The sequence below is a fragment of the Parasteatoda tepidariorum genome, chromosome 8 (genome assembly GCF_043381705.1).
Source record: "Parasteatoda tepidariorum isolate YZ-2023 chromosome 8, CAS_Ptep_4.0, whole genome shotgun sequence".
NCBI classification, from domain to species: Eukaryota; Metazoa; Arthropoda; class Arachnida; order Araneae; family Theridiidae; genus Parasteatoda; species Parasteatoda tepidariorum.
The window spans coordinates 47,057,482-47,083,932 of record NC_092211.1 but is presented as its reverse complement, the minus strand read 5'-3'; the positions used below and the strand labels follow the sequence as shown (position 1 = coordinate 47,083,932).

General features: G+C 27.6%; 1 protein-coding gene across 1 annotated transcript in view; it reads left to right on the top strand.

Moving 5' to 3' along the window:
* Positions 1-2,335: 2,335 nt before the first annotated feature.
* The window catches only part of LOC107448584 (cell adhesion molecule Dscam1), a 106,882-nt gene continuing 82,766 nt past the window's right edge, over positions 2,336-26,451 (top strand). The window contains exons 1-3 of the mRNA XM_021146874.3: positions 2,336-2,767; positions 13,019-13,199; positions 22,888-23,208. Coding sequence (XP_021002533.3) covers positions 13,100-13,199; positions 22,888-23,208 — 421 coding nt within the window. The 5' untranslated portion in view covers positions 2,336-2,767; positions 13,019-13,099. The remainder of the gene's footprint in view (positions 2,768-13,018; positions 13,200-22,887; positions 23,209-26,451) is intronic.

The following is a 26,451-nucleotide window of genomic DNA, read 5'->3' as shown; positions in this document are numbered from 1 at the left end:
CATGAAACAACAAAAAATTTTTGAAATAGAGGTTGTTAATTATTTTATATCCCCCCCCATAAGGTGCTAAAATTCCTGTAAAAAATATATTTAATTGAATGAGTTTTGATGCAATGGGTCTCAGTAACCATGTTTATAAAAATAATTATCTCTTTTACAAATAGCATGTGCTTTAAATTGTGTTGGGAAAAAAAATGAAAGGATGTAAAATTTCAATTTCATTGTAACGCATCACATCATTAATTTACTTCATATGACTTTCCATCATCATTATGTCCAAAAATTTTGGAATTTTTTAAAAATGTATGTACTCAAAAAGTAAATAATATTAACAAGTTACTCAATGCTCATTTTTAAATTTGCTTAATGACGCTTTTTTTATTAGTTGGACAAGATGTCCAAATAGAAATTTTCATATTTTTATTATAACTGAATTTTTAATAATTGTTTTTCGTTAAATATGAGTTGTTAGAATTGTTGATGTTATCAGCATATTATTTAGTACATGCTTATTACCTTTTTTTTCAAAACTGCATTTAAAACTAAAACTAAACTATATAGTTTTTGGTTTGAAGGTTGATGATTTCGATTGACGTTTTTAATTTTTAATTACTTTTATACTACTTGAATGAGCTGCGATGAAATGGGTTTCAATTATCAAGTTCAGAAAATAATTACCTTTTACTAATGGTTGACGATTTCGATTGACGCTTTTAATTTTTATTTACTTTTATACTACTTGAATGAGCTGCGATGAAATAGGTTTCAATAATCAAGTTCAGAAAATAATTATCTTTTACTAATATGTGATTTAAATTACGACGGTATGTGCTTTAAATTACGACGAATAAAACAAATGCCTTCAGAGTTTTAGAATATTTTGAAATTTTCATACTGATAAAGGGAATAATTTTAACAAGTTGCATACTGCACATCGCTTATACTCTATATTTTATCATTTCGACACTATATCCCCTCAGAAATTTTAATCTTTTAATCATAGCTGAATTTTCAAAAAGTGATTTTTACTTTTAAATAATGAATTATTAGAATTTATTCTCATATAACATAACGATATTTTATAGTATAAGCTAATCAAATTTTCTAGAACTGCATTTAAAATAAATTACGATTAAACTATTTAGTTTCACATAAATAAGAAAAAAATTAACGTTTTTAATTTTTATTTACTTTTTTAGTCCCAGCATGAACTTTTTTGATGCATTGGATTACAATAATCAAGTTTAAGATAATAAATATGTCTTTTACAAATGGTATGTGCTTTAAATCGATGAAATGAATAAACGTAAATACGGAACTTTTCAATTTCATTGTAAGGCATCATTCATTAACTATTTATCACATTACTTCAATATCCTGCCGCTTGAAATTGCAGAATATTTTAAAAATTTATAGGTAGTATTTTAAAGATTTTAAATATTTAAAAAGTAATTAATTTTAGCAAGTATTTTAATGCATTTATTTTGTACTTAATTTTTTATTGTTCGGAGAAGATGTTTACATGAAAAATTTCATTTTTTAATTACAGCAAAATTTTTAAAGTGGTTTTAATTAGCTAATAGAATCATACATCATAAAAAAGTTCATGTATATTTTATAAGATGTACTTATGAAATTTTTCAAATTTAAGACTTAATCCTTTTTTTTTCATAAATCAGGAAAAATGAATTTGATTACACCAAGTACCTTTAATGTATTATATCTAAGATACAAGATATTCAATAAAAAAATATTGCAGAAATATCATAAATTCATGAGTATAAATACTACTTATGCTGATTATATTGAAAGACAATTACCTATCACTTTATAAAATAACTTGGTTATATAATAAATAAATAGACATTATTAATTAAAAATATGAGTTTGTTTTAGGTTTTTCTACGAAGGAGGAATATCAAATATTAGTGGAAAATTTTAAGCTTATTAAACACATCAACAGAAATAATTTTATTTAAATATTTTCTTCGCCAGATAAACTTTGTTTTACGTTATATTTAAAAATTTTGACATTTTTATTTTAATAAAGTGTATTTCATTTCATGTAAACCATATGAATATCGGAAATAAAAAAAAAAATAAAAAAAAAATATAAAAGTAAAGACATATAAGCCTAAAATGCTGAAAAATATATTCTGAAATAAATTCTGTCATAAAACTATTTGCTTCCGCTGGAAGCGTGTCAGGATCTTATCTCATCAAATGTTTTAAACATGCTCATCCTAAGAGACTGCAAAACTGCGCATGCTCGACAAGTTTAGTGACGTCATGAGTTTAACGGGAAAGAGAAGTGTAAGAGCGAATTTCGAAGTGAGGTAGAGTTGCTTTTAGTTCTTGCAAAGATCAGAAGCAAGGATATGAGATGAAATATTCTAAACGAATCTTGTAAAGTTACGCATGTTTCATGGTTGACGTTATTCTTGTCTGTGTTGTTTCGTAAAAATTTACTGCAATCTTTGATTCTAGAAAAAAAAAGTACTTGGATTTGACAAAAATATTTATGAGTATTTAATTTCCTCAATACGATACAGATAAATAATTGCAATACAATATAATAATTACGGAATGAAATAAATAGTTAATATATATACAAAACAAAAAATAAAACAAAATTCTCTTCTACTTATGGACTGTGCATGAAAATTTAAACTTGGATTATGTGGACTAACATTTCTCATGAAAAGTTTCAGATTTAATATCAACACAAAGGGTTTCTCATTCTCAGAAGATAAATAAAGAAAAGCAAGTAAGAAATTCTTAAGCATAAGTTACACGTGTTCATGTTTATGAAATTTAGTTTTAATTTTCACATTTAAATTAGATTTGTCTTAAATGTTCAGTAAAACTATCCTTCTTTTCATTAGCTTCCCACTACAATTTATTTTAAGTGTATTATAAATATTAATTCTTAGGCTAGATTAGGTATATTAGAATTTGATATAATACAGTATAGAGTATAAAGAGTAAAAATAATTTATTATGTTGTTTTTTATTTTTCTATTAATATTTGTTGTATTGAAATGAAAATCAATATTTATAGCAATGGAACTTTATACATGCTCGGAGAAAAAAATTCTGGAAAAAATAACCAAACATGCATGGAGATTACATTTTTTTTTAAAGAAAAGGGGAAAAAAACAGCAGCGTAATTTTGGTTAATGTGAACAATATATACGGTATTAAAAATATTTGTCTTGATATTTTTTCCGTTCATGAGGAAAAGGTTTTGGACAGGGTAAAAGACAAATTTCAATAATGACAGGGTGAATTTTGGTTTTCCAAATTATATTTCTTACTGTTTCACATTTAGTACAAATAAAATTTACCAAAAAAAATTTTTTTTAAACCCACTTTAGAAGTATTATGCTGAAATTACCAAATTTTACCACATTTACCGATTTTTATCATTTCGTAAAACCATAGTTTGATGAAATATCTATCTAAATCATTACCAAAGCACTTCGAGAAAGTTTCCGAGCTTTTAAGTGCTCCCGAAGAAACACGCTAAATTTTATCTTATCCTAGTAGATTTAACCATATTTTTTTCTCAGTGTCAGACTGTTGTGTTTGATACTAGTTGATGAGCTATAGTTTCTATAAATATGACAGGTTAATAAAAGTCCCTTATCCAACAATGGTTCAAGAACTTTAGTTTGACGATTTTTTAAGCGTAACTGAGCTATAGTTCAATGTAAAAGCACAATCCATTTTCTTGAATTTCAATAAAAAAATTTTAAAACATACTTTAAGTTAACAGAAAATATAGGATATGTTTATTTCAGTCATAAAGGTTTATCCCTAGATAATAATATCACTGAGAACCATTTCAGGGAAATTAATGTTCTTTTTTTCCCAATTTTTTTTTGTTACTAACGTTTAACACAAACTCTTACACGTCATCAATTGATTTAATTGAAATAAATGTAACAAAATGACTATTGTAAATATTTTATTAATACTCAAAAATACACTCATTCTTGATTTAATGAAAAAAGAAATATAAGAAGATGATTGCGGTAAATATTTCTTTATTACAAGAAAATACGTTCATTCTTGCGAAAAAAATACGTAATGTTTTTCATGTTTTAATTTTGTAATTTCGTTTTTAAACTAAAATTTCCCTTAATTGCCGAATATAATGAATATAAAATAAAACATAGGCAAACACTCTTAGTGGATTCGACAAGTTTTTGGAGTTGTCCATATCATACGAAGTTACATGATATATAGTGATTCATATAGTTCATGTAATAGTGCGTATGTCATTTGAAAATAAAATCTGCCATTTTCTAATATATATACATATATATATATATATTCGGAATTTTAATGTCCTAAAATTTCCAGAATAAAAATAATTTATTTGATTGGTTTAAGTGCTTTCTCTTGTTAGAAACAAAATATCGTTGAAAGTAACATTAATACATACGTATCTATGTATAATTTTAACTAAGTAAAGTGAGTTCTAAATGACTTACTTCCCCTGTACAGAAAAGAATACAAAAGGAATAATTATTTTTTTATTTTTTATTTTATTCTAATTTATATACCACACTGTTAAAAATTTTGGATCATCTTACGGTTAAAAGTACCGGCACTTAAATTCATTTTCACCAGAACATGTAACGGAACAAGAAACATGACACAATGATAAATCTCTAAAATCATTGAATCAGAACAATTAAATAAATATTACTGCAAAATTTACAGTGTAATATTTCACTGTAAAAAGGAGTTTTGCGGCAAAACTGAGTATATAAATGATGCATTCAAAGTGCCGGTACTTTACGCCATAATTTTATTCGAATCTTTTTATAGCGAGTGCAAAAATAATATCTGTGAAAAATCACGCTGCGTATTTGAAGGAAAAGACGAAAAATTAATGACTTTTATTCATAATTTTCTTTTACAAAATGGTAGATCATTTGACACTATCACGTTCTTTATCTGTTTTAGCATCCTGGAAATAACAGCCACTACATATTTTCAAATTTCTCTGCGCAGATGTCAATACTTTCGTATTCAAATTTTTTCAAGAAAATGCTTTTCAAGAAATTTTGGCTTTTCTAATTGTCAGCACTTTGTTCTTTTCACTCAAAGAACAGTCAACATTTTCAGCAACAAAAACTTATATTTTTTTTTCCAATCTGAATTCCAAAATATCACAACCAAACTGAAATAAACTAATTTTAAATACAAGATGTATCTCCAAGCAATTTCCTGAAACGACATCATCAATTTACTTTCAATATTTATTTTATGCACAGATGTTAATATCGAAAAAATATGCTATACAATACTACATCTCGGCTTGGCTACTTAAATTCGCATATTAAACGATTTTTTTCGGCGAAAATATGTAATGTATCTCTCTTTTAAAGAAGGTTTTAGATATATTTCCAAGAAAAAAATAAAGAAGATTTCAGTGAAAGCTTCAATATCAGTTTTCCGAGAATCAGGAATTATTTTCTTTACGATGGGATGAAAGAGAAGCAATTTTATAGTCCCGAATTTCATATTATACTCATTTTTTAAAATGTTTAAAAAGAGAAAAAGCTTTTAATGCATTAATATTTTAAAAATATTATCGTTTATTATATTGTCTTGAAAATTATGTATTGTTTTCCATTAAACACTGAGTAGAATAATAAATTTAGACACAAACTTTTCAGTTTAAAACTATCTTATTTTTTTATTAAAATTAGAAAAAAAACTCAAGGAGTTAACTCAAAGATCTGTTAAAGATCATTTTGTATTTAAATAAAGTGGGAACTTTTGGTGTTTCAGTCATAATGAATATTAATTTAAAAAATAGTAATATGGTTGGTTAAAGGTAGCTAAAGTTAGACTTCTAAATTTTAATTTTTCTCTCCGTGTATTTCACTATATCTTGCGAACTTTTCAAATAAAGTGAAATTTTTTTGCATGAAACAATAAAATTCATTTTTAAAAAATGACTGGACAAAAAATTAAATTTAACAGCTATTTATTTTTTTTGTTATTCTACATAAAACAATCGAAAACATTTAGAATTATAGATAATAGAAATTTAGAAATATATCAAATATTACAACGAAATAACTAATGCAGTTTCAAATATCATTATGCAAAATTTAAACGAAATCGGTCGAATAGTGCTTGAAATAACGAATTTTTAAAAGTTGTATCCAAATTGAATTTCAAATGTACAACATTTTTAAAAGTTTATTTCTCAAACCTTAAATCTATTTTGTACATATTTTATATTTTTCCATATAAAATTACTTTCTTTTAAATTATGTATATTTTTACGCTATGATACAAAATTGTTTAGACGAAAATTAAATAAAATAATAAAACATAATAAACAATTATTAAAATACAGGTTATCTTTTATTCGCTTAAAAAATCTTGATAAGTAGCGAAATGCGCACGAAATAAAATTAACAATAAGGTGTCCAAACTTTGGATCGTTTTCTTGATAATTGACGGAGACCTTATTCCCCAGCTACCGCTTTCCCCTATATTTTAAGAGTAAGGAATCTAAAGCCATTGAAAAAATAAGAAAAGCTTATTAGAGAAAAAATTATTTTATGTCTGATTTTGCATTGGTGCATTAATTATTTAGAATATATGATGTCACCGCGTGAAGTTATGCAGAGTAAAGCAAAATAGGCTATTCACGGGTTTTTAAAATTATTCAAGGTAAATATTATTTTTATTCTCCCACTATACATTCGGTAGCAATGCCCTCTACAAAGCAGGTCGAGATCACCCTGTTTTCCCTGCAAGGTTTTAATATATTTTTGTATTCAAAAACGATGAAACAAAGCACCGCTGCATTAAGAATTCTTTTTTTCTATTGCAGTTGATAAAGCATTTATCATGGTCACGCAAGAAGGGTGACTGACTTTTACATCGTAAGCTTTTCTTATAAAGAAATCGATGTTGAACCGATGATATTCGTAGTATTATATTATATTCCAATTTCTTTAAACTGAGGTGATTTTGTCGTTTACTCACTAAGGGAGCTTAACTTGCGGAACCGATTTTGTCGTAAACTAAGTAAAGGTAAAACAGTTATATTAACAAGATATAAGTTTTACGTATTTTAAAGAAATATTCTTTTTAAATAAAAATCTGTGGAAATAAAAATTTATTATAATTTAAATTTAGACAAAGTCATTTTTTTGTCTATTGAATATTATTTTTCGAAATTTAAAATAAATATTTTTACGTTTTTTTTAAATAAAATTTTTAAACTTTTAAAATAAATGCTACGCACATATAGATAAATCAACCAACAATCTATTTTCGAAAGTATTATATAGTAGTATTCATTACACAGATTAATGAACTTTTTTTCCATCCGAATTTAAATATTAAAATTTGCACAAGTGCCTGCTTTTAAATTTATTTTTTGCATTAAATAACATTGCCCTCATCTTTTGTTTCACTGACAATACAGTGTCAAATAGGTGTTCAAATGACTTCGCTAGTTAAATAACTTAGTTGTAATAGATTGCTAAAAAGAAAGTGGCTAAATAGAATAAAACTGAAAGCAATCTGTTTGATGTTTAATACTGACAAATGAATTATAAAATTACTAGGCTTTATGCAATCGAAAACAAAAGTTTTCAAAAACACCAAGCGGACAGAGGGACACTCATTAAAATTCTCTAGCGGTAAAATTTTATCCAATTTTAATGAATTTCATTTATATTTTGTTCAAGAACATACAACGCACACCCGTCATTATTATATGAGTTGCTACGGTGACCGATGATGTTTAATAAATCAAGAAAAATATTATTTTCAAATTATTAAACAGCAGTGCTCGCCATAGCAACACAAGCAATGGCGACGCATTAGTAGACCAAATAGTGTGCACGCGTCGCCACTGCAAGCTATGCTGTGGCGTCCGCAGTTAAGCACAAAAAATCAAGCAAGGGGTTGAATCCTTGATAAATTTCCCCTTACTTGTATGAGCTAGTATTCGATAGAACCTTGCATGGGGTTTTAATTTTGTAGATTATCCCATCTTGTAGTATTTTAAAGTTAACTATCTTACCATTGTTCTGATTTGTCTGCAGTAACAACCAGGTTTTTACTTTACACAAAAGTGGTATGCCACTAAGTGTTCCGCAACACTAAGAATATTCTATTACAATATTTTGTGCTTGCCTCCACCACATTTTGCATGCAGTGGCGTTAAAATCTATAATTATATCAAAGTAAGAATCACACAAGTGCCAGTAAAGGTATTTCCACGACACAAAGCAAGTATCCTTGATTATGAATTACATGCACACTTCTTTTTTAAAATAAAACAAGCTTGCTAATCAAAAAAAGGTAAGACACAGAGATAACATAAAAGCGAAATCGAACAAGGTTTAATAAAGCGGAAACGGATAAAAAATTATGCTGGTTAAAATCACTTAACACAGTTCACATAGATTTAAAAAATAAAATGTAATTATTGCTCAATTAACAATATGCATACCTATTTTAACGGAAGATAACAGATCATGCACTGAAATTATCCTAATTTCTCAATTAAAAACATGCATACCTATTTTAACAAAAGACATCAAATCATTCTATAAATAAATTCAATTCACTGACAACTGCAATGTCTCGACTAATTCATGATTTCTTCTGGGGATAAGAAATAGCATGCCAACAACACATTGGTATTTTTGGAAGGGAAAATAATACTCGTTATGCGTGAGAATTCCGAGTAAGCTAATTCTATTATAATGTCTTAGATTTAAATTAATTCATTTTCACTGTATTTTTGAAGTTCAAATTCAAGCTTAAGAGATGAAAGCTTAATAGGAATTTAAATATTATTAAAAAATTTAACTAACAAGCAGCTATGTGTGAGTTAGGGCGCATCATGAGGATTAAAATCAAATAGGAACCCATACCCGAAAATGTCGTCGTGCATGACTATGGTCGTTTTCCTTTTATGAACTGTTCAGAAGTACACTAAGAAGCAGGTTATAACTTTGAACTGTTCAGAAGCGCAAGAGAAGCAGTACATTATAGAAACACATCTTTAATTTCGTATAAAGACATTTCCGAGTAAGGGTTTCTATGACATCTTAATCCTCGTGATACGACCTAAGTTTGTCGCAATATTTGCTTGGCGACTGCTATGCACATCGTTTTTAAACAGGTGCATTCGAATAGAAATAGATTAAAAATTTCATCTAAAAAACAGTAGATTGAGAGGAAAATTGATTGCAGACCTTAAGCCAGCGATATGAAAGTATCTAAGATTTCTTACGAAATCTCAAGCAACAGAAATCAAAAACAAAATTGTTCCTCAGTGTTATATTACACAAAATACCTATTTTCACAAAACTATTTCTTTGCATTCAATTTAAAATTAAAATAATTTCAAATAATAAATTTTCTTGCTTGATAGGTTCACTGGTACATTAATTCAAATTTTGCCCCTTTGAACAAAAATGGATGTTTTCATTCGAAAAATACAGTCATTTTAAAGGTATCCGTTCCAATGTAATTTAATGAAATGTTCAGGAGACTTATAAATTGAAATAAAAAAATAACATATCAACATATAAAAAATAACATACGTTATCAGCAACCTTACAAGTTGTATATAAAAGACATTTTAAGAATCAATTTGCTTCAGGTCGAAAATGCTCTGCTAAAATTATCGTACTATATAGTAATGACATTTCTTGTCGAAATGTAATAATATTTCTGGTTATGTTAACTAAAATATGCGGTATTCAAGAAATTCATTTGGTATATTTTTGTTCCTATTGTAACGGTATACCGAAAATTCCGCTTTTAAAATTATAGTTCGTATTACCACACATTAAGTGAAAAATACAGAACTAAAAACTGAACTTAACCAAATAAAGTGATTTTATGCCATGCTGTAAAGTATCCTAATGAAGTTACAAAATTTTTCCAAATTTAACGAACTTTAAGCTCAGTTTAAAAACATTATTTTAGTATCAATTTTTGAAAAAAAATCATTTTTACAAATTGATCAATCATTAAAAAATAGATAATCATTAATTATGAAATCATTGAAAAATCTTTTAATTATTAAGAAAAGACATTTTTTATCACTAAAGGTCTTCGGTAAAAAAGACCGCGATTTTTAGAGTTCCCATAGAGCCAGAAACATAGTGCATGTTTCCCTATTCCCTTAGTTTTGATCATACTTTTGTCTCAGTGTGTGTTTCCCCGCATATTACATATTTACGACCATTACAAAGACTGAAAACTCCAAAGCCTTGACTGAAGTTTCGGAAACACGTGCGATACAGAAAAGGTAATACATAAACATCATTCAACACCATTTTGTTTTTATTCGTTTTCTTTTGTATTTACATCCAAAAACTACATGAAGGCCCAAAGTTTTACCTAGAAACAAAGTTATGGAGACACGGGTAACATCAACGTTGTGTGGACTTATGTCATCTCGTCAAATTTATCAGATGCATCTCGGACACCCCCATCTGTTCCAGCAAATTGGAGCAGATTTGTGGTAACACCATCAAAAGGAAATTTGTGGAATTTTTTTACTTATTTACCTCATGAATGAAATGTAGTTTGCAACAACTTTCTGTAGCTCCATATAGCGTTTGCAACCACGTGTTTCTTTATGATATTTTGTTCTTTTTGTTTTGCAAATTTAATCACAGTTTTTTAATTACCATGTATATGTGCCAGATGAAAGTTTGTAGCAAATCAAGTAATGATTATATATTCAAATGGAAGAAAAATTTTGGTAGAAAATTTTTAAATTATAATTTAACTTTAATTGGTTGCTTTTTCTAATTATTTAAAATTTAATTTTCAATCTATTCAATTTATATTAGAACACTTGCTAGTCTAATCTTTTGGCAATGAAGGAAGTTTTGCATTTTTTTTAGTAAACTATAACTGCACGCATTGAATCCTAAAAGGTTATTGCGTTTTGAAGTTATTAATCAAAGCTTAAGATATTTATTGCAAACAGCTTGCATTTAAAAATTTTAATTACTCAATAGAAATTACTCTTTATTATTTCAAAACTCTCTATACATTTCAAAAAGTATCAAATACCATTTATTTTACTATCATTGTAAGTAAAAGAAATATTTTAACATCTGTAATTTTAAATCGTGAAATACGCAAAATATGAATAAAATTTAGCTTTTACAATAGAATGTAATTCTTAAATTATTCTTTATAAGCACACCATTGTTACTTTCTGACACATTATTCTGTATAAAAGGATTATAATTATTATTTAACTAAGTACTTCAACACTTATTTAATTATTATAAATAGTGATACATGAATTTTTATTTTTACGTTATCAACTGAGGAATAAAGGTATTATTAAAAATAATTAAAGTGTCTGATCTAACAATTATTTATCATTTTTCCAGATTCTTTGTGATTTAATCTTTTAGTATGCTCTTATAATATTTTGCAATTTATTTCCTTGCTTTAAATACAAATAACTTTGGAGCAAATTAGAATCAATGAAACGCAACATTTCTTATTCTCTGTAAAATAAACTACAAAGCTGATTTTATTTTCAATGTGTTTTAATTTAAGTCATGTAGAAAATTAATTTTCGAACTATTTATTTTACAAAATTATGTTTTGTTCTATGCTTTATTGAGCTTAGATATTAATTTAAAATCTGGGTAGTTATTAAAAGAAATGATGTGTTTACTAAGATAAACTTATATATCTCCAAGACTTTAATTAGTATTACTTTAATACTTAAGTTAAATCTCAGTCATTTTAAAATGTCCTTGTAATTTGGAGGATACTAATATTTTAAAATAAACAGAGATATCTTTAAGATTCTCGAAAATGGATTTTTATTTTACAGTAGTGAGCATTTATTTTTCTCTTTGTGATTTAGAGAAGAATTAATTACAATCTAATCAATAATCTGTTAAAAATAAATAAAAAGAAAATGAGAAAAGTACCTGATGTTGTGCTATTATTCTAGTCTATTATAGTCATTCGTAAATCTAATGAAATCAGAACTTTCTAGTAAAAAAAGTGTTTTTTGTTACATTTTCTTTCCATTTCATATGGAATTTTTGTTACATTTACTTTCAATTCACTATTCAGAAAAGAATAATATTATATTAGTTTTATAGTTTAAGACTATATAGTGAAAAAAAATATGAAACAGTATTGTACATTATACAGTCAAGTACAGTTGTATATTGTATAAAATTATTAGCTAAAAACTTTCAGAGTTTAAAAGTGCAGTAAGTATAATTTTTTTTATGATTTCACTTTCTGTTTGCTGTTTAAAAAGCGTAATCACATTATAAGCTTTAACTTGTTATACAAAAAATGAAAGGAGTATTTTGCATTGTATTATCATTCAAATCATTTGCATACATAACGGCATCAGAAATTTTAAAAAATTCTAGCGAAAATAAAATTGTAAAAAAAAATCGAGCATGTTTTTTCTAGTACCGTTAATTTTAAAAAAATAATTACAATCTATAAACATTGAAAAGTTATTCGAAAAGTAAATATTAAACGAAAAAAAAAATAACGTGCATTGTATATTTATTGAAGTCATTTGCATATCTAATGAAATCAAACGGTAAAAAAAAATATTCACGACAGTGAAAAAAATGTAGCAACTTTTCAAAAACTTGCTCTCAAATTTGTATTCAGAAATAAACTAATTATAATGTAAGCATTAAACACGTATTCAAAAGTAATTAAGGAAATATCTTACGTTGTACTGCTATTCCAGTCATTTGTATACCTAATGAAATCAGAAGTTAAAAATTCCCAGCCTCAAAAAAAGCGAAACAACTTTTCGAACGAAAGAAATTAAATCTTTTTCCTACTTTTCGATCCTTCACGTCTGATTTCAGCCAAGCAATACTTGACTTTTTTTGACACGGCATTCTATTGACCACCTATTCTTTTTTTGTGGAAGAAGAGCTTAAAGAAAAGACTATTCCTGTACGTGATCTGGATGCTTAATCTTTTGTAGGGGCTTTGTTTGATATTTCCTGAGCTGTGGAAAGAATACTAAATCTACTCTTTTGCGAAAAGTGATCTTAATGTGTCCGGAATGCTCCCGAAATCTTTATTGTGTGTTCAGCAGAGGGCAAAGCGAGTCATGCTCCTCCACCCCATCTTTAACATTTTGTTCCTTTATGGATTTGCTGAAAGTAAGTCAAATTTATTTATTTATATAATATAAGAAGGCAAAAGTCGCCAAACACTTCACTATCTATCATGTATAAAAAGATTTAGAAATGCAATGTTGAAAGTTCTATAAATCTTATTTTTAAACTGTAAGATAATATATTATAAAATTTTATAAATATTATAATTACACTAAATGTTAAGTCATAAATCTTTAATAAGTTATAATATTATCACTGTAAAAAATTTCGGATCAAATTATAGTATAAGTTACCGGCATTTTGGGTGAAATTTTTTTTACATTTTTTTGCAGCTTATATTTGCAGCGGTATAGTATACCGTAAAATTTACTGTAAGATTTATTTAATAAGAGTGATTCAGTGATTTTGCGAAAATTATTACGGTATATCAGTGTTTTGTTCCGCAACATATACCACAATAGATTTTACGGTAAAGTGCACTGGCACCCTGACAGTCGGATCTATTTATCATAATTTGATCCAGCATTTTTTACAGAGTATTTGTGCGAATAACATCGAGATAAGGAAACAGGTGGACGCAACCTGATCCCTTAATTTAACAATTTTGGGAGTGTTCACCCTTGGATGTACGAGTAGGGTAAGTTAGTTAGTTCACTGTCAATTTTTCATGAAGATTTAGGGTTTTTTCATAACGAAAATAATGATAAATCTAAAAAAATGCAGTTCAAAGTCAAATCACTTACTCACTTCTCAGTCTCTGATGTTTTAAATTTCCTCCTGGTCAACCAGGATTTTTAAAAAAATAAGTGCTCGGACTATTGCGAAGCCAAACACAAAATAATCTTTCAATTTAATTTAAGAAATGCATTCTCACATTAAGTGCAAAAAAATAAGCAAAAATATTTTAATTTGTAAATAAGTAATTCCAAATGATTGTAGTATTGGACGTTTCTAGAGGCAAATTTCATCGTGAATTTTGGCTTTCTTCTAACTTGTTGAATCTCGAAGACGGTTTCAAGTCCTGATTTCAATCTTCGCACTGGGGCAGATTGGTGCATCGAAACATGAAGCTGAGTTAGTTTTAGTAAATATAACTTTACTTTACTTTTATTTAGAGAATAAATCTCACACATACCAAGACGGAAAAGGGTTAAAGCTGATAAGAAAATCATTTCATTACAGTTTGTTTACAGAAAAATGAAAACATTTACCTTGGTGATGTATTATCCAAGTATATTTTAAGTAATATACTTGGGGTTTGACCATTCGTGTAGTAGTTTTACTAGTTACATCATAAAAAAGCCAAGCAAAATTGGTTTGTACCCTCTTTTACTCAGAGATTTTGATAATGACTAGGCTGCAAGAAATTGTTTAACGTAATCAAACGTCATCGAAAAAAGAAAATTTAACCATCATAATTTGTTTTAACAGATACTATGCTGACTGTAGGAAAATTTCGGGATTACCTTAATGAGAATATTTCTACGAATACATCATCATATATTTCAACACACTAATGCGAAATGCTTCAAACAAACCGCAAATTATCAAAATTAAATTTATTATTTGGAGAATAAAGGGTAGTTTATGTCAGGTTTATATCAAATGTGATATTATTTTCTTATGCATTTTTTGATCCAATTATAAGACTGCCTTTTTACTAATTTTTTAATCGAAATAATATTGTATTGATTTATAACGAACTATCATAAACCTCTAACAATAATATTTACATTGCAATGTGGAAGTTCACTAAGTGTTAGTTCATAATTTGGATGTGATTCGTCAAAACCTACTTTGAGTTATCGTTTTACCAGCGACATTGGAGTCTTTTTGATGATTCATTAGGATTTCTTATGCTATTTAAAAAAATATACGTAAACAGCAAAACCATAGTATTTTTTTTCACTTTTCCTAATTTTTCTCCACGTAAGCTGTTTCGAATGTCTTTCTGTTGTTTTCTGAATTAAATAATCAAAGAAATACTTAAATCAACCAAATGAGTCCATTTTGGCCCTCATAAGAAAAATGTTAATTTCTGAAGCTTCATATTTGTTTTCTAATTTTAAAAACAGCAATTTTAGTAAAGATGGTTTATAGAACAGAGATTAGAAACCAACATGTTAAAATAAATATCACGCAATATTTTCCATTAAACTGTATAGTATCTTAGATTCAATGCCTAAAATAACATAGTTGATGTATTTTTTTATTACGAATTCGTTATTGCCCCTGAAACCAAGGGTATGCTGATTCTAAACGGTTATATTTCTTTGAATCATTTACAGGAAAAAACTGTTGATTAACGGTTATTGTCATGTAGATCAAAATACAAATTTATCGCTCTACACAAGCAACGTAACTAAGATTTTTTCCCAACTGAATATAGTTTAAAAAAAAATTGGTTGAACATCTTTATTTGTACAAGTTTAAAAAAGGCCAACTGAGTTATAAATTTTTTTAAAAAGTGCATTGCTCTAATTATGGAATTAAACCTAAACTCTGGGCATAGCAGAACTACTGACTTATTTTTAATAACTCTAAAAAACTTGCAGATGATTTTTTTGAGTGTGAACTTAAACTCTAATTTGTGAGATAGTATGTATGGACATGAGAAAATGCCCTTCTATTTTAATTCTTTCTTCTTCGCCGTGACGTTTATCTTTCACACTGCGAAATGAGAACAGAAAACTTACTATGTAGGTGAAAAATAAAATAAAAATGCCATAAACTTAAATAGTAATTACACAAATGTGTTTGCTGATTACAGTATAGAGTGGAAGCTGTAACGTTTTAAAATAGTACAAAATGTAGCATAGGCAGCATACTAGATGCTAGATTGAAAAGAAATTCCAGAAAAAATATCCAATGGTATAGTAATAGCATTTCTGGTAGGTACAGGAAAAATACGTGGCTGGTAATAAAAACCAAAACATATGATATTCGAGAACCTTTTATGTGGAAATTTTTATGTTCATCAGGAAACGGTTTACCAAAAATTGTGGTTTTAAAAATTACAATCCTTAGTACCACACATTTAATTAAAAAATACAAAACTGAAAAGTAAATTAAAACCAAATAAAAGGTTTTCACGCCATGCTCCACGGGATCCTAATAAAATGTTCAAATTTTATCACATATACTGAATTTTATCTCATGTTAAGAAAACATATTTCACTGTTAATTTTACCAAAATCATAGCCAGAGCACTTCGGTAAAAATTACTGAATGTTTTGGTGTTTCTATAGAACCAGAAATATTTCAAATCTTACCCTATTCAGATAGTTTTGACCGCACTTTTTTTTCTTAGAGTAGGAATTATTATTCAAGGTGCTAAATTGGTAGATGGCAAACGTTTCTTGACATTGCTGCCCTCAATGCTTGGATTGTCTTCAAAGAATCCTTTGTCATCCTAATCACACATAATGAATTCATGTTTGCATTTGTTGAATAGCTATGTATTATTTCTTTGCTCATCAGATATCCCGTAATAGATAGATTCTGTCTCTTAAAAATAAACATCCTTTTAAACATCACCAAGCAGAACTTCTGATAGTCATGAAAAATTCTAGAAACCAATTTGAGAATGTTTTTTGTCTTATTCACGTCATGCGGTTTCTGTATTCGTGCGCGTTAAGGTTTAACTAATGACGGAACTCAACTTGAAAAATTTTATGTGCTAATCTCTATTCGTAATTTTTGTTTGATTTCATGTGACTGTCGAATTTTCTCTTACTTCGGTGAAAAAAAATTTCTGTAATACAGTATTACACAAATCTTTTATACTGTCATGTTAATAAGAAAAACAACGGGGAAAATTTAATATTTAAATACTCTTGCATATTGTATCTTTAACCAAATTCAGCAAAAAAAATCATTTATTTTTGAATGAGGGATCAAATTGGCACCAGAAGGCAATTAAGATTAGTCTAATATCTACTTGTTATAATGTTAGTGATATTGATTGCAATACGAACTTAGTAATAAAATCCCAGTAAATGGTAAAATTTTAATAACTGCATAATTTTAATCACAATGTGCTTTTCCTTATATAATTTTTTTGACCACAGAACATTCTATGAATCTTTCAAATCACAGATCACGTTCACTTTATAATGCCCACATATTTTAACATTTTATTTCAATACATGGATGCACAGATATAGTTGTGTTCCTCTTGAACAAATAGATGATTAAAAACAATAATTTAATAAACCTGGTTTAATTCGAAATGATGAATCGAATAATTACGGATATTACTTATCCAAATGAATTAAAGTATTGAAACTATGCGAGTTTATTTTAAATACATCATTTTAATGAAAGCTTTCATTTTCAAAATGTTACTATGGCAATGTATGAATTTTAAAATAATATTTTAAATAGATTTTTTTTTATCTTAACCTAGAAATGAACCACTGCAATTGAATTGAAAAATGAGAAATTTTCGATCCTAAGTAGAGTGCATTATGGATCATTAAATTACCATTTTCGATTAAATAAGAGCCTTAAAAGGATAGATATGCTCTTAAAAGCATATAATAAACTAACTGAAGCTTAAATAATGCATTAAATTAATCTTCATTTTTAAAAACATAAGTAAAAGAGAAGGATTAATTTTTTTCTTATTATTTGAATTTATTTTAGCATTCTGAAATATTTTTGAAATAAAGGTGAATCAAACCGAACATTACAATATAAATTGCTTATTAGGCTTTAAAAATTTAGAAGAGTGAGTAATATAGTTGGATATTCATTGCTTTTGCTATGACGCTTATTTTGCTTTTACAATTCTATTAATATTTAAATTTATTTAATAATATGCATACACTTTATTATTAATAAAGCAAGGATTGTTTTATGTGTACTATTTAAGGAGACTGATGATTAATTTTCAGATTCGCTATACGTACTCAAAATGTCATAATGCCTTGAAAGAATGTCTTTTGTTCCATGGTTGGCTTATTTTAGTCACATATCTTAACATAGTAAGAAGCTATTATTAATTTCATCAGTACATATCACATATTGTCTTGAATTTAATTAAGACTTTGAGTCGACATTTATAATTCGAGCATTCAAAAATGTATTGTTATTAACTTAAAACTAAAATTGTCAAGATTAGAAATGCACAACTTTATTTTTAATTTATACTTATTTAAATCAGCTATTTACTCTCCGGGGTTATGAAATAAATGTGTATGTGAAAAAAATCGTATCAGTTCTTATGTAAATAGCGCATATGTGAATATGAATTGTTTATTTGTAACGTAAGCACTGATAGGATTCAGTGAAAGCATTAAAAAGAAAAGAGAACAGAACCACGACTAAATCCAATTGAAACACTTAAACTTTTTTTATGTTAGCATTTTATTGAATTCTACGCTGAGAACCAAAGAATATATTCAACTTTTCTGATCAATTATAAAAAAAATTGATAGCATTATTTTGAAATTAAAAATTTAATTTATTGGCAGAATATCGCTTGATTCTCATTAACAGTTCTAAACTTCAGAAGAAAAAAAAACAACAACACCATATTGAGAATTGGCTCTTCTGAGAATATTATTATACTTTAAAATAAATGAAGAAAATGATGTACAGGAGAAAATAACAGTTTAATGATTAAAAATAAACGTTATTTGAATTTCTTGAGAAAATAATTGACTGCATCAAAAAGATTTGAAATTATCAGAATTTTCTCGACTGAGTTATTTTCACTAGCTGAAGAGTATTTTATTAAATATGATACCTACGGTCAATTTTTTATAATTATTATTACTATTAAAATTTTATCTGTGAAATTCTAACCTTTTCTCACAAGTTCGTTGCAAAACAACATTCAATCACTATAGAGGTCATCTAATGAATGCATGAGTGGCAACGAAATTAGAAACAAAAATTTAAATATCAGTATCAAAAGCCAGTAAAAAAGATACCAGAACCAGTATAGCAATACTGAAAAGTTAAAACTTGGTTATAACCGAAAGGTAAAATCCGGTAAAAGAAAACTTTAAAACCAGTTGCCCAATACTGGAAATTTTTAAACCTGTATGAAACCATATTGAAAATTTTGATTAAAGCTCTCAACAATCAGTTATCCAGAAAGAAATAATACTGGAATTTTTGAAGTCTGGAAAATAATAGGAAATATTTAAGCAGTTAACAGTATCATCTTAAATTCTTAATGACTACGCACTATTCCAAAAAATAAGTAAGATGTTTTTTATTTTGATGTGGGTCGATATTGTTTTTATTATATATTAGTTTCCGATAATTATTTTTTCATTGGTTTTGATAAGGATTGTAAACATACATATCGAGTATGATTACCTCTGAATGATAATGATACTTTTTGCTTGCTTTTTAATATCTCGAAAATTACAGATCGATGACGATTCCATAATTTTTTTTTATTATTATGATTTTTGTTATTTTATTTAATAATAACCGAAACATTTATGAATTAGAAGACATCATTTTAAATAATATAATTTTCTAGGGCAAAATACGAAATCTGGAAGCAATTGGCGGAATAGTTTATGAGAAATCAAAATTTATATGCATAATTGTTTTTTTAAAAATTGATAAGAAAAATTATTATTTTTTGAAAGATAATGCATTTTTGTATCTTATTTAATTTAAAATAATGCCTTTGCTAATTAATTTTAATATTTTATTCCAGCCTCGTGAATCATTAATATTAAATCCTAGTGCGCGAAAATCCGATCATTAGATCAAAGGTGTGCCGTTCAAGAGAGCTCCATTGTTTATGCGCAATGTAGAAGTTACCTTATAAATATTTTTAATTTTTCATTATACTTAACTTCATTACATAAGTAACTCCAAAATTTTTCCATGACATAAGTAGCAATTACTGAATTTTTGTATTTGTTTTTCTTCACAAATATGCATTTTGACATAATTTACCTTTACAATAAACAAACTACACATAAATTTAACTCCATTCATAAAACCCTAAAAGAAAAAATGGTATTTATGGTATTTTTTTATTTTGATATATTATCAATTTTATTGAAGTTTTGTAAGTTAATTCCGTAAGGAATATTGAAAAAATAGAACATCACACACTGCTATAAATTATTAATGAGTTCATTTGAATAATCATTAATAGATTTTGTAGAATTTACCCTAGTACTAGACATTGTAGATTTTACTTTAATAGTTATTTTTCTTACATGTATTTCAGTAAAATACAACATTTATATAAAAGCAAGTTAGAGAATGCATATTTTATGCCAGTAACTAAAAAAGGATATTTCAGGTAAAAGTATAAAATATGCAAATTACTGCAGATTAATTTTCAATTCGATATTCGATCTTGACGTGGTATACAGCTAAAGAAGACTGCGATTTCTTTATTGAAATATTGCTAATTCATATGTAGCTTAACTTTCAAAGTTTGAACGGAATAATTATTAATATCAAATTCATATCTCAAATATTGTCGAAAAATTTAAGTTTGAAATAGAATACTTTTCAAGCTTAAATAACATACTTAAACTTCTGTACTAAAATTTAATATTTATTTTAAATTCATGAATACCAGAATCAGTAATCTTAATTTTTAGGGCATACTTAATCGAATGCTTGGTTTGTTTTCTGAAGAAAAATATATGTGGAAGGTATGTTAAGAAATAAAAAAAAGATTTGAGAATCTATAAGCTTATGAAGTGCTTGAAAGTCTTATGATATCTAATCAAATTTAAAATTTTTTTGAAAATTAAACATGAAATGGGGAAGAAAGCGAAATTGGATAGATTTAAAATATATTTATAGCTTTAGCATTATTATTTTACTGAAATTTACATCAAAAGATCATGAATGTATTCAACATTTTTTCTTAAGAAAAAAAGAAACAAAATTGGAACAGAGATTTAATTTTATACCAATTGATACTAAAAAAGAATTTCACAGCAAAAATTTAAGCAGCTTAAAAATTAAGTTTCAAATTTTAGAAAAAAAAACACCTCATCATTCATGAAAATAAATGTAGAGAAGTAAATCAATAAGAGATAAGTGACTACTGATTCAAGATGAAACTCTTATTTATAGTATCACGTTAATAATTTGTTGTAACTGCACACGGATGAGAAAAAAAAGTTATATCGCCGTACTCTATAGCTAATGACATTTATTGTAAAAAAGTAAAAATGTGATTCTGATTAATAAAACCTAAAGATACAGTTTTTAAACCATTTACCTGCTAATTTTTCCGTTCTTGTGATAAGGGTTTACCTGAAATTCTGTTTTTTTTTTAATTTATAGTTATACCTCACATTCAGTAAACAAATGCAAAACTGAATATTAAAATTAACCAAATAACCAGTTTTTGTGTCATGCTCTATGATATGATAAATTTATAAGATTTTACCATGTTTACCAAATATTATCATATATTATAAAAACATATTTTATTGTTATATTTACTAAAATCTCTACCATAGCGTAAAAAGTACCAAACTTTTTGACGTTACTATTGAGCTAGTTACATGGTATATTTCTTTCCATATGCTTGTAGTTTCGACCACACTTTTTTTTCTCTGATTAGTTACTTTTCGGATTTCTTTCTTGTAATAATCATAATATTTTATTAGAATGAATTAATCAATATCAATAAATAAAAATTATTAAAACCAAAACCGGAGCTACTGCTCTGAAATGTCACTGCAAAAAACATTCAATCACTACAGAGTCCAACATGGTAATTGTTTATTACACTGCATTATTTGTCAGGTACTGAAAAAATACATAAAACCCTTAGTTAAACATGATTTCGAGCTTTGAATCAACCGTACATTCGAAAGTTACTTTCGAAAAGTAACGAGTAAATATAAAAAGTTATAATTTTGAGAAGTAACGAATAAAAAGTGTAAGTTCTAATGAAGAAAATTAACGATTTTAAAGACACTTAATTTAAATCTAAAATTTAAGGTATTTTAAATTTTTATTAAAAAATGTAGAAACAAAATATACTCACTTTTTATATTGAATTCCTATGGATGATTCCTTATGCTGAATTCCTTATTTCTGCTTACTTATTTGGTACGTTTTAAAAATTGTAAGAGATGAGACTTAACTAAACGGATTAAGTCATTTAACGTAAAATTAGCTCTCTCTTTTAACTTTTATTTAAGTTTTAAGATTTTAAGAAAGATTTTATCTTTATGTGAAACAATTTCAGACTTTACGGATTTGATAATGGATGGATATTTGTCAAATAAAAATGCTATTCACTCTTGTATGGAATTGTGTCATCATTCAAATTTAGTAATCTTACTTTTCTTTTAAAAAAGGAAGCCTTTAAGACACTATCCGTCCTTTGCTCTTTATAAGAGTTGATTATAAATAAAAGATTTCAATCTTTCTATTGTCTCAAACTAAACTAATGGTGCTTCCCTTTTCATACACGACGACTTCGTCAGTTGGCCAAAGTCATTGTGCATGAAAAGGACCCTTATTTTTTTTTGAGAAAAAAGTAACATATTTTTAGAGGCTTTGCAAAAATTAAGCATAACGAAGCCTACAAACCATATCAAAGACACACTAAATGTGCAACTTAAAACCATCCACACTGAGTATTGGCAATAATAAAGAGCAAACAATGCAGATGAATGGAAAACAGTTATAATAAAGGTGGGCAGTAATACTATTAATATTCGATTAAATTATTTACCATCTATATATTTCACGTATGTTCTCAATTCAGGTTTTGCAGAAAAACATCCTGTTAGAGGTCCAAGTTTTGTAGCAGAGCCTCCAACTAAAGTCGAGTTTTCAAATTCCTCTGGTACAATTATACCTTGCACTGCAGATGGCTTACCTCACCCATTAGTAACATGGAAGAAGGCAAGTGGTGAACTGATTCAAGACCTAACAGGATTAAGGTACGCTCGGCATGATGGGACATTAGTGTTTCCACCCTTTCTTGGAGAAGAATATAGAGCCGATGTTCATGCTGCTGTGTATCGCTGCGAAGTTTCAAATGTAGCTGGAATTATCGGGAGCAGAGAAGTCCATGTTAGAGCAGGTAAAGAGATATAAACTCTATTTAGTATATTTCCAAATGCTTGATTAAAATCGGATTTATTTTGTTAATAGGGAACATTTTTTTCTCTGTTGCAAAGAGATTTTTTTTAACAGTTCGTGTATATCTGTATCGGTGATTTCAAAGCTGCAATCTGCTTCTACCTTAAAAGTGCAGCTTTATTTATTTATTAAAAAAACATTTTTAATTTTATTCTCAGTCAAAATGTACACTGTAAAACATGGATGCTTAAACGACACGAAATATTCTCCGTTTTTGACGAAACCATTTCTTGGTATATGCTCTGATCAAAGATTTCATCAAAATGACGCAATAACTATCGTCTACTCCTCAAGGAAACAAATTTCGTCAAAGATAGCAGAATATTTCGTCATTCTATTTCTTTAACAAATAAAAAAACATCCGTGTAGTGAGGCACTTTCTCATGAGCACCATATAGGTGTATCAACATCAACCTAGCAACACAATGTAACTAACATTACTAAACATTAAATACTTATAAGTACTTTTTTTAAATGTGTAAAAATATTATTTTTTTTATATATTTTTTTTAAAAAAAATTCATAAATATATAATATAAATTATTTTAGTATTTTACCAGTATTTTACTCAGTATTTTAAAGTTTTTTCGGAGGAAAATCTGATTAGAGCATGAAATAAAGGCACATTTGAAATTGAATTCAAAACAATTTCTTTGAAGATTTTATTCGAATGTAAAAATTCTACCATTTTTTTTCCTGAAGGTATCTACATACAGATAGCTGAATAAATTTGTTCACGTTCAGCTCTGCCAAGCCGCTTGCTTATATTTTTTCGAAATGGCTTGCTGGAAGAAAGGATATAAAAAGAGTATTCATAAAATAGAAAATGTTTTTGCACCTCGACGCGTTTTGCAAATGATAGCTGCCGAGGATAAAATGAGAACTAAAAAACATTGGATCGCCAGCTAAATTGTCTCTTTTGTGAGAAATTTCCTTGGCATTTCTTTATGCGAAATAAATGACTGGAAAATAAGTGAAACATATCGTGGTGCAACACACAACAAAGATTTATTTTGCAACTAATGGCCTGTATATATGCAAATAAAAAAGTGAAGTACAATAAAACATAGGGTATAATGGATCCTGTCAAGAGTTACATTTGTTAAATGATAAAACAGAAATAAAACAATATATATATTTATCTCAAAAATACTTTGTTAGGTATACATTACATGTGAGGATTCTCTTTTAATAAATTGTCTGTGTGTTATATTTATGGATTTCTCTCTTTCTCCCTTTATATATATATATATATATATATATAGCTAAAAGAACGATAAAGGCCACTGTCAACATTAGAACATTCTACGGCTGAATCGTTCGAGCGGAATGAACGAGAAACGAAATGGAATTTTCTGATTGAATAAGCGTTAGTCGTTGTTTTAATCTCGAAATTTCGAAATTAATCAAGAACACGCTGCTCTAACACGCTCTTTAGAAACATCTGATCAACTGGAAAGAAAACCGGTAACCAAAAAACTACGCACTGCCCAAGCTTACTCGTCTGAGTCATCAAAGCAACTGGAAAAAAGATTGCTAACCAAACGACTACACACTGATCAATCTCGTTTGTCTGACACATCTGAGCAAACCGAAGTATGAATGGAAACCGATCAGGAACTCACTTCTCGATTCAGGCACTGTCAATACGCTTTATATCTTATAGCATTTCACTATGATTCTACTATGAGATATAGTCTGCATCCAAGCGTCGTCATTAGAAAAATGGATAAATTAAGCGTGTTTTATAGCCTTCCCAAATTTAAAAATGAAACTGCTGGAATTTGATGTTCTGGAGGAGAAGGGAAACTAACAGACTTATTTTCTCCAACCGATTCGTTATCAAAGTTGCTATTTTCTCGAGCAAGCCAATCGAAAAATTTCTTGCCGAATATACGTCGGTACAATACGTATTTCCAACCAACTTCATTCGATGCTACACATATCATCTGCGACAATTACATACCATCATTCAAAAAGCACGGACAAATTTTCCATTTTTCCAGACCACTTCTATCATTGACTGAGGCAGATAAAAAATTCCTACAAATTTATTTCTTGAGTAACATTGATGATCAAGTCAATCAACGTTGTCAGTTAACTAGACTGATTAAATGCCATTGAATTATTACAAAGTTATTAAAGAGAACAAAACATCTGCATGCCCTTACAAAAGATACTACAATGCTCCAACATAGGATGAGGTGGTTATTGCTATATTTGGCGAAGTATTTACCCCAGGTTCTTAATCGCAGAAATGTTAGTATTTAAAGAGCCTAAGTTAGTATTTAAGATATTTAAGAGCCAAACATCACGCGAAATTACAAATATCTGCATTGGCTCAATTAACGTGCAATATTAGCAGCCCAAAAAGTGCGGTGTTTATAACATCAATAATCAACTTTTAAAAGAAATTCCAGGTAATACAAGAACATATTAGTCCATTGATACTGAACTAGATCAGCATGCCGCAGCACGTATAAAAATTTAAAATTGGCGAATCCACCATTCTTTAACGTAACATCACCACCCAGACTTTGCAACGGTACGCGGCTTTCAGTGTAAAGAATAATGACCAATATCCTCGAAGTTGAAATTCTAAATGACAAATTCAAAGAAGAAGATACTCTGTAGCCGCGCTAGCCAATGATCCCGACGCATATGCCATTCAAATTTAAGCGTTAGCAAAAACCGTTGGGCGAAATTTATATATTTTTTTAAAAATGTCTAGATTTGCAATAAGTTTTACACCAGATTTATGATATTTTATGCAAATATTGAAAATAACATTGAAAGTAATCGATACAAGATTCAAGTTTAATGCTTGATTTTCCGGCAAAAAGTGTTCAAAAATACATGTTTTCTTTCGTAATTCATTATCGGGTTTCCCAAACCTTTAAAAGCTTTAAATTTTATTACTAGGTATAAATAATCAAAAGAACTAAATATCTTATAAGTTATGAAATAATTCTTTGAGAATTTCTTCATAAATTCAATATAAATGTCAAAAACTGAAAGTATCTTTCCCATTATTGAACGGTAGTGTATTCAATGATGCATGGTATAAACTGTAAAATATTACGGTATTTAATACCTTAATTTGATCCATAATATTTTATTGTGGTTAAAAGTAAATGCATAACTTACCTACAATTTAAAAGAAGCCATTATATATATATATATA